This window comes from Danio aesculapii, chromosome 6 (assembly GCF_903798145.1).
Source record: "Danio aesculapii chromosome 6, fDanAes4.1, whole genome shotgun sequence".
Taxonomy (NCBI): Eukaryota; Metazoa; Chordata; class Actinopteri; order Cypriniformes; family Danionidae; genus Danio; species Danio aesculapii.
This window is the reverse complement of record NC_079440.1, coordinates 287,357-297,356: the sequence shown is the minus strand read 5'-3', so window position 1 is coordinate 297,356 and position 10,000 is coordinate 287,357. Positions and strand designations below refer to the sequence as shown.

General features: G+C 49.1%; 1 protein-coding gene across 1 annotated transcript in view; it reads right to left on the bottom strand.

Moving 5' to 3' along the window:
- Positions 1–6,619, bottom strand: part of LOC130230290 (NEDD4-like E3 ubiquitin-protein ligase WWP1) — an 8,791-nt gene extending 2,172 nt beyond the window's left edge. Inside the window, exons 1-11 of the mRNA XM_056459245.1 lie at positions 6,539–6,619; positions 5,563–5,624; positions 5,129–5,242; positions 4,905–5,043; positions 2,503–2,627; positions 1,354–1,494; positions 1,192–1,258; positions 899–1,104; positions 585–801; positions 328–423; positions 1–169 (exon numbers count right to left, since the gene is read on the bottom strand). The exon at positions 1–169 is cut by the window's left edge and continues 6 nt beyond it. Coding sequence (XP_056315220.1) covers positions 1–169; positions 328–423; positions 585–801; positions 899–1,104; positions 1,192–1,258; positions 1,354–1,494; positions 2,503–2,627; positions 4,905–5,043; positions 5,129–5,186 — 1,218 coding nt within the window. The 5' untranslated portion in view covers positions 5,187–5,242; positions 5,563–5,624; positions 6,539–6,619. The remainder of the gene's footprint in view (positions 170–327; positions 424–584; positions 802–898; positions 1,105–1,191; positions 1,259–1,353; positions 1,495–2,502; positions 2,628–4,904; positions 5,044–5,128; positions 5,243–5,562; positions 5,625–6,538) is intronic.
- Between the last annotated feature and the right edge of the window lie 3,381 nt (positions 6,620–10,000).

Sequence of the window (10,000 nt, the reverse complement as noted above, 5' to 3'; positions counted from 1 at the left end):
CAGGTATCTCTGGTTGAACTGGTGCATGGCCCCCTGCAGCTGGCTGCGCTGAGACTGCCACTGCTCGAAGTTGCGCACGGACTCCATGGTGGGCCGCTGCCAGGTGGTGGTGCGCGTGTTGTGGTCCACGTAATAGATGCGGCCGCGGTTATCCACCCTGCGCTCCCAGCTGCACACACATACACACACACACAGTTACCCACAACACAATCCCAGTCCTACAGGAGTGACCGTGTGTGTGTGTGTGTGTTATTGTGTTGTTCTGCATCTCCTGATGCTGCAGGTGTGTGATGGGTCAGTTAGCCATTAGCTGTTAGCTAGCCTCACCCCAGTGGCAGCGGCTGCGGTCTCTCCCAGGTTGTCGTTCTTGTGTTGTGATCCACGTAATACGTCCTGCCATGAGGATCCTTCCTCTGCTCCCAGCTGAGAACACACACACACACACACACACACACATTCAGAACACAGCGCAGCACTCAAGGGGGGGTCTGTTTCAGTGTGTGTCTGACCCAGGTGTGCCTGTGTGTGAGTGTGTTAAAGTAATTAAGTCTGTGTGTGTGTGTGTGTGCGTGTGTGTGTCTGACCCGGGTGGCAGTGGCTCCGCTCCGCCTGTGGGCTGCTGCTGTGCTGGTTTTCCTCCGTCAGGTGCAGGTGTGCTGGGGGCAGCAGGTGTGTGTGTGTCCGCTGCAGAGAGTGTGTGTGCAGCGGCGGCTCCACCTGCAGGAGAGGAAGAGGAGCTGCAGGGAGCATCAGCCGCGGCATTCTCACCCGCACACGCCGACTCACTGGCCTCGCCGTTCACTGCACACACACACACACACACACACACAGACACACTGATTCTCCAGCAGCTCTGTGATGATCAGTGCACTCTCTGTAGTGAACACTGGAGACTCACCGGCTGCACTGCTGGAGGCCGGTTCTGGGGGCGTGGCCTGTCCTGAGGGCAGGGCCTGTGCTGAGGGTGTGGCCTTAGGGCTGGGGCTCTGGTGTGAAGGGGAGGAGTCTCTGTCTCCATTGAGGAGGGGGGAGGGTCTGCACTCACTGCTGGCAGAGGAGGTGGGCGGAGCTTCATTCTCAGCTCCGTCTGAGCCATTCACAGACCTGTACACCGCAGCAGATCAGCCAATCAGTTTCAGCCATTATGCAGATCAGGAGGAGCAGCGCAGAACAAACACCTGAGAGTCTCACCTGTGCTGAGGCCGTGCAGAGCTGTCGTCTGTGTTCTCATGAAGAGCGTCTCCATTCTGGTGGACTTCTGCAGACACACACACACACACACACACACACACACACACACAGGTGAGGAGAGCTACAGGTGTGTGTCAGGTGAGCTCAGGTGTGTGTTCTTACTGCTGGCGGTGGGTGTGTTAGCGCTGTGCAGGAGCTGCGGGTCCAGCGAGAGCCCATCCAGGAACACTGTGAGTTCTCCGGTGGACACGACGCCGTGCTTCCCGTCCGCAGTCAGAGGCAGCACCTCCCGCACATTCTCCACTGAAACAACATCACAGCATCGTCATGACGACACCCGCTCACAGCACAGACAATAATAACCACAGCAACACAGCCTGAACCACACTCTCCATAGACATTTACATTAGATGTCGCCTACGCTGTTGATGTCTATTAGAAGCAATGCGTCAATAGAGCCGCCATGTTAGTACAGGGTAGCGCTCCTTTGAAATCAATGTGGGAGCAAGGTGCAGTGGAGGACTGTGGCCATCCAGAGCCAGAGATATACACACGTACACATATATCTATGACTGGGAGTTTCCCAAGGGTCATTATTCAAATATGTTATTTAAATTAGGAAAATTATAATTGTACATCACTGCTCTACATGGATCAGTGAGCGTATGGGCATTCCTGACAAAAAGTGTGTGTGTGTGTGTGTGTGTGTATGTGTATGTAGATGTATTCTTCCTCCCTCCCTGTTAAATTTGGTCTAATGTGTCCTAAAACACCCCCCACCCTGCTTTCACTTCTAATGCTAACGGAGGGAGCGACTCCTTTGTGAGTGACTCTCTGTACATTGTTTGCTGCTGTGCCGTATGGTCAGTGCCGTAAGAGACTGTATCATCATCAATAACGTTACCTGTTGAGACCAAAAGTTCGTAACTGTTAAAAACGTATAAAATTAAATCTGACATATGAAATGTTCTGCCTTTGTTTTCATTGTTTTCTCATTACTACACCCGTACACAGCGCTAAAGTCCAGCATCTTCACACTGTCTTGACTAGTGCGGCTGAATGACATTTGTCCCGGGAGCCCTGTACCAATATGGCAGCACTACTGACGCATGCTCAGGGTCCGTATGCGATATCTGGTGTATATATCTATGCACACTCACACACATCAAGACCGTTACCCAAATACATCACAGCATTAAAGGCTAATGAAGCATAAATGTTTATGCTAATATTAATATCAGTGAGCTCCTCCTCCTGCTCCTCCTCCTCCACGCTAGCTTCACTGTTCTCAGTGAGTCTGAACATCCGTACATTTGCCGTCATGTTTGCGGAGTGTCCCAATCAGGTCCAGTGCGGCTCGACCCAGCAGTGTGTCTGCCTTGAGAGCGTGATGACTCCAGACCCGGAACTCCAGCGGTGCGTGTGGAGCTATATTCCTGTGTACACACACACACACACACACACAGGAGGGTGAAGTGAGCATAAACACTAGCCGTGGTGAAGATTAAAGTCAGTCCCTCTCCGTCTGATGCCTTATTAACTTGAATGAATTTGTAGGCAGCCATTACATGATTTCACCAGCAGGCGGCGCCACGCAGTTACTAAAACCTGATATGATGATATGATGTACTGAAACACGACGATTCTGAGTGAATAGCTGGATCATTCACTGAAAACCAGACCGTCTACCAAACCATTCACTGAAAACCAGACCGTCTTAAACCAAACGTGTCTTGCAGTAATTTATGGAGAGCTAATGACGTTCAACTCCCCTTCATGGCTGATCCAACACAAATGGTCTGATCCGTGACTCAACCCGTCATGTGATGAGCAGCGTGAGGTGTGTGTGCTCGATACAGCACTGACTCGCGCTCCGTTTACACCAATATGTTTAGAATGAAAACGATCTGCTCCACACTAGTGTTTCAGCCAGCGTTTCTGAACAGCTCTCTGTCCACACTACACTGCTGAAAACACACATCACGTGACCACACACACACACACACACACTCTGGCCTGCACAGCGATGAGAGCTGTGTGTGTCGGACTGTTCATCCAGGATCTCCCGCTGGATCTATTCTCACTATATTTGTTAAACGTGATCTTTAATTCATCTGGTTGTCTCTCTCTCACAGCATATTCCCCGCTCTGTTGGATCTTGGTCTCAGGTAGCGTGTTCTGACCGAGCGTAAAGATAAGTTAGGTTAATATATTCATTAATGTAACTGCAGACACTGATTCTGCACATTAGACCGACCGCTCGCCTTTATGCCCTATAGCAGTGTTTCCCAACCCTGTTCCTGGAGGCACACCAACAGTACATATTTTGGATGTCTCCCTTTTCTGACCCATTAACTTCAGGTGTTGGAGTCTCTTCTGATGTTATGATAAGTTGATTCAGGTGTGTTTGATTAGGGAGAGAATGAAAATGTGTACTGTTGGTGTGCCTCCAGGAACAGGGTTGGGAAACACTGCCCTATAGTGTATAACCTTACTGTACGTTACACTTTAATAATGGCCATTATTGATTATTAAACTGATATTCAGAAAGAGACAGGGTGGTGTTATTTCATATATTCACTGATAATGAAAGGAGGCAGTGATGTTATCGGCTCCATTATGCATGAAGATGAGGCTCATATATATGTGCAGCTACACCACGCCTCCACGTTTCTGCTGTCTCTGTCGAGTTGCTAATATCAAGATGAGAATAGCCATTCCTCATATCATGTTTTATTGTGAAGAGAGTGAAACAGCGCCACCTGCAGGGTGATGTGAATGAGCTTATACAGGACACTGCTCTCTCTTTACTCGACGTGTCCTCAGGAGTCTGTTTTCCATATTAAACTTGTAAAGTCTGAACTGAAGGAGAGGATGCGGGACTAAACTGTGTGTAGGCTACTGAATATTGAGGAAAAGCCCCAATCAGAGAGGAGAATGTGTGCAGCTCCGCCTCCGTGTTCAGGTGTGTCTGTTTCCCCCGTCCACACTGACACACACAGCAGCAGCGCTTCAGAATGAAAACGGCCTCTCCAGTGTTTACAAAACGCTCCGTTTTCGGCGCTGGATACTCCGGTGTAGTGTGGACGGATGGCGTAAGCGTAGCAGAACTTATGTGCTTTAAAACTAAAACCTGATAACGCGGCCTGAGAGTGTGTGTTCAGTTCTTACGCAGCTCTGCAGCACACTTACAGTAACACTCCTGCCCTGCAGATACAGCAGCACACAGCGCTCAACACAACAGCAGGCCCAAACCAGAGCATGATGGAGTGTGAGCGGGTGGTGCTCCAGGAGCGGGTGGTGCTCATATAGCGGGTGGAGTGTGTGTGCTGGCTCCTGGAGGACGCTGTGGCTACTTGGCCGTCCTCGAGACCATCTCTCTATTTCTGTAACGACTCGTTTGGCATTATTTATGTGTGTATTCAGGGTTAGTCTTTATTTCTCTCCAGACATTTGTTGTTCTGTGATTTGTTGTTCTGTTAGTGTTGTGTATAATAAATAAGCTGCATTTAGATCCTTTTGCTGTCTGAGCTCAAAGGAGAGGGTCATAACAACACACACACACAGGTGAACACCAACAGGTGTATAACACAGCAGAACAGAAGAGGGGAAACAGACACACACACACACACACACACCGCTGTAGGGTTCACAAAAAACTAACTGAGGAGAGAGAGTGTGTGTGTGTGTGTGTGCGTGTGTGTGTCACTCACAGCGTCAGCCGCTCCTCCCACTTAGGGCTGGACACACAGTGGGATTTGGCGGTTTTCCGGCTCTCTCCGTCTGACGTCACTTCCACATAGACGGCCGTCCCGAACCAGTTCTTCTTCCTCTTGAGTTTGGCACATGAAACTGACACACACACACACACACACACACACACACTCAGCATCTGGAGAAGCAATGTCACTTCCTGTTCCTGTGTGCGCAGGCTTACCAACGGCGTGCAGCTCTGTGCTAATGCTGCAGTCGCTCCTGGAGCAGCCGGTGGCCATGACCACACACACACGACACACTCCATCCACTACAGGACCTGGAAGAACACACTCCACTGCTCTCTCACACACACACACAAGCAGATCAGCCCCACATCATGTGACACTCAGCACTAAAGAACTGCAGTGTGTGTGTGTGTGTGTGTGTGTGTCACTCCTCTCCTGTAGGGGGCGCAGTAAGAGCAGCCGGTTCCACAGAGCTGGGTCAGTTTAGCCGGTTCGGTTCAGTTCAGTTCGGGAGATTGGTCTCAGTGTTGCCACGGTAACAGGAGCGCCTTCAACATTCCTCAAACACACTGACCTGATCTGGCTAAACTCACCCGCTTCAGGACACACACACACACACACACACACACAGAGGAGCTGCTGGACTCACGTCAGAAGTGTGTGTGTGAAAGACGCCACTGATCCTCAGCCGTCACTGCGAGCCATGATTCACTGCAACACACACACATCAACATCATTATTACACAACATACACACATCATCGTCGTCACTACACGACGTGCGCACACACACACACACTAATGCAGATGAACACAGGCTGTAGTTCGTGTAGTTTCCGCGTTGACCCTCAGCAGTGGCCGGCTGGGTGACCTCTGACCTGAAGGCTGATGGCAGAAACACTGCCAACACACACACACACACACACTCACTCTCTCTCTCTCAGTTTGTTGTTGTTCAGTTTGTGTCTGCAGGAGTGATCTGCTGTTACACACACACTGATTGATCAGAGAGTGTGAGTGAGTGAGTGTGTGTGAGAACAGTAATAGTTCAGCTGAGGTGTGTGTGTGTGTGTGTGTGTGTGTGTGTGTGTGTGTTCAGACTGAGCTCCTGCTGATCTGTGTATCAGTGTTTGTCTGCGGCCTGCACCGGCGCAGCTCATTAATGACTCAAACACACACACACTAATGGGTGTAGAGGAGTGTGTGTGTTCGATTCGGTGTTCATCTGAGTCGACTCTGGGCTTAAATCAGCCTGAAAACCGCTTTATTCCGCCGTTTATCCGCTAACTCATGCTAACAGGCTAACACATTAGCACAGCGCAACCAAACGACTTATAAACTGTCAGTGCTGACACACACACACACACACACACACAGCTGTCAGTAACACACATTACACATACACACACAGCTGTCCTGTCGCACACACCTGTGTGTCTTACACTCGTTCAGGTGTGTGTGTGTTTATGTCTGTCAGCAGCGTTAAACGGGTTTAATCTGGATCAGGCCTGTTACCGCACCGCCATCTTCAGCCGTTACCGTGCGCTGCTGGAGCTCTGCGGTGACGGTAAACGCCGGTACACCGGTAGATTGAGCCAAACTGAGTAAATAAAGCGGTAAACTCACCAGACGCGGCAGCTGCGGGTCTGCGGCTCAAACTTACTGAAGTCAACTGAGACTCAAGCTCCGCCCACCGGCAGAGGAGGAGGGGCGTGTTCCAAACCGCGGACACGCTCACTCCCTACTGCGCAGTGCACACTGATCTGATGGCTACTACAGCGTGTACGGCAGTATATACTCTACAGAGAGCTGGTGTCAGATACCTTCCTGCACTGCAGCTCAGCCTGACACACACACACACAGCGATAGTCGGCAGATCAGGCACCGTATGCGCATTAGTGGACCAGCTGAATGAGTCCTGATATTCTCAATGATTTAGCAGAATCAGTACTGGCGCTCCTCTGAGGACTGCTTTAAATGTTGACAGTGTTCAGCTCTGCTCATTAGTGTTAAGCGAAACTCACCCAGCCTCAGCACACAGTGTCGAAGCTGTTCTGCTCACTAACACGCTGAAGGAGCCCTGCTGATGCTCACTACACTCACAGTACACTAACAGGTGATCAACACTACACACTGAGCCTTATTCTGCCAGCATCTGCTCAGCACCGCACACTCATCTTGACTACTAGTAATATGTAATGGCAGTGGAGTGTACAGTGCAGCAGCATCTCTGCTTAAGACATGAGGTGGAATAAAACATCAGTGCTGAAGAACAGGGTGAGGAGCCTTCAGCACATCATCATCATCATCAGTGCTGAAGAACAGGGTGAGGAGCCTTCAGCACATCATCATCATCATCATCAGTGCTGAAGAACAGGGTGAGGAGCCTTCAGCACATCATCATCATCATCAGTGCTGAAGAACAGGGTGAGGAGCCTTCAGCACATCATCATCATCATCATCATCATCATCATCATCAGTGCTGAAGAACAGGGTGAGGAGCCTTCAGCACATCATCCTCATCATCATCATCATCATCAGTGCTGAAGAACAGGGTGAGGAGCCTTCAGCACATCATCATCCTCATCATCATCATCATTATCATCATCATCATCATCAGTGCTGAAGAACAGGGTGAGGAGCCTTCAGCACATCATCATCATCATCAGTGCTGAAGAACAGGGTGAGGAGCCTTCAGCACATCATCCTCATCATCATCATCATCATCATCATCAGTGCTGAAGAACAGGGTGAGGAGCCTTCAGCACATCATCATCATCATCACCATCATCATCATCATCATCATCAGTGCTGAAGAACAGGGTGAGGAGCCTTCAGCACATCATCATCATCATCAGTGCTGAAGAACAGGGTGAGGAGCCTTCAGCACATCATCATCATCATCATCATCATCATCATCATCATCATCATCATCATCATCATCAGTGCTGAAGAACAGGGTGAGGAGCCTTCAGCACATCATCCTCATCATCATCATCATCATCATCAGTGCTGAAGAACAGGGTGAGGAGCCTTCAGCACATCATCCTCATCATCATCATCATCAGTGCTGAAGAACAGGGTGAGGAGCCTTCAGCACATCATCATCCTCATCATCATCATCATCAGTGCTGAAGAACAGGGTGAGGAGCCTTCAGCACATCATCATCATCATCATCATCATCAGTGCTGAAGAACAGGGTGAGGAGCCCTCAGCACATCATCATCATCATCATCATCATCATCATCATCATCATCATCATCAGTGTTGAAGAACAGGGTGAGAAGCCTTCAGCACATCATCATCATCATCATCAGTGCTAAAGAACAGGGTGAGGAGCCTTCAGCACATCATCATCATCATCATCATCATCATCATCATCAGTGCTGAAGAACAGGGTGAGGAGCCTTCAGCACATCATCCTCATCATCATCATCATCATCAGTGCTGAAGAACAGGGTGAGGAGCCTTCAGCACATCATCATCCTCATCATCATCATCATTATCATCATCATCATCATCAGTGCTGAAGAACAGGGTGAGGAGCCTTCAGCACATCATCATCATCATCAGTGCTGAAGAACAGGGTGAGGAGCCTTCAGCACATCATCCTCATCATCATCATCATCATCATCATCAGTGCTGAAGAACAGGGTGAGGAGCCTTCAGCACATCATCATCATCATCACCATCATCATCATCATCATCATCAGTGCTGAAGAACAGGGTGAGGAGCCTTCAGCACATCATCATCATCATCAGTGCTGAAGAACAGGGTGAGGAGCCTTCAGCACATCATCATCATCATCATCATCATCATCCTCATCATCATCATCATCAGTGCTGAAGAACAGGGTGAGGAGCCTTCAGCACATCATCCTCATCATCATCATCATCATCATCAGTGCTGAAGAACAGGGTGAGGAGCCTTCAGCACATCATCCTCATCATCATCATCAGTGCTGCAGAACAGGGTGAGGAGCCTTCAGCACATCATCCTCATCATCATCATCATCAGTGCTGAAGAACAGGGTGAGGAGCCTTCAGCACATCATCATCCTCATCATCATCATCATCAGTGCTGAAGAACAGGGTGAGGAGCCTTCAGCACATCATCATCATCATCATCATCATCAGTGCTGAAGAACAGGGTGAGGAGCCCTCAGCACATCATCATCATCATCATCATCATCATCATCATCATCATCATCATCATCATCATCAGTGTTGAAGAACAGGGTGAGAAGCCTTCAGCACATCATCATCATCATCATCAGTGCTAAAGAACAGGGTGAGGAGCCTTCAGCACATCATCATCATCATCATCATCATCATCATCATCATCATCATCATCATCATCAGTGCTGAAGAACAGGGTGAGGAGCCCTCAGCACATCATCATCATCATCATCAGTGCTGAAGAACAGGGTGAGGAGCCTTCAGCACATCATCATCATCATCATCAGTGCTGAAGAACAGGGTGAGGAGCCTTCAGCACATCATCATCATCATCATCATCATCATCAGTGTTGAAGAACAGGGTGAGGAGCCCTCAGCACATCATCATCATCATCATCATCATCATCATCATCAGTGCTGAAGAACAGGGTGAGGAGCCCTCAGCACATCATCATCATCATCATCATCATCATCAGTGCTGAAGAACAGGGTGAGGAGCCTTCAGCACATCATCATCATCATCATCATCATCATCAGTGCTGAAGAACAGGGTGAGGAGCCTTCAGCACATCATCATCATCATCATCATCATCAGTGCTGAAGAACAGGGTGAGGAGCCTTCAGCACATCATCATCATCCTCATCATCATCATCAGTGCTGCAGGTGCAGATGCAGATGATCTTTAGACTAGTAAAACACCTATAGATGCTGTGGTGGTGTTCACTGAGGGGGTAAACTGAGACTCTTCCAGTTAAAGAACTGAATCTCTCAGCAGAGTGAGTAAACTGCTCGTGTAATGGCCGACTGCTGATGTAGATCCAAAAACAGACAACAGTGGAATCAGTCCTGCAGTGGCGACTCCTACAGCAGCTGATCTGCAGGTGCACTGTACAGGTAATGAAGAGGA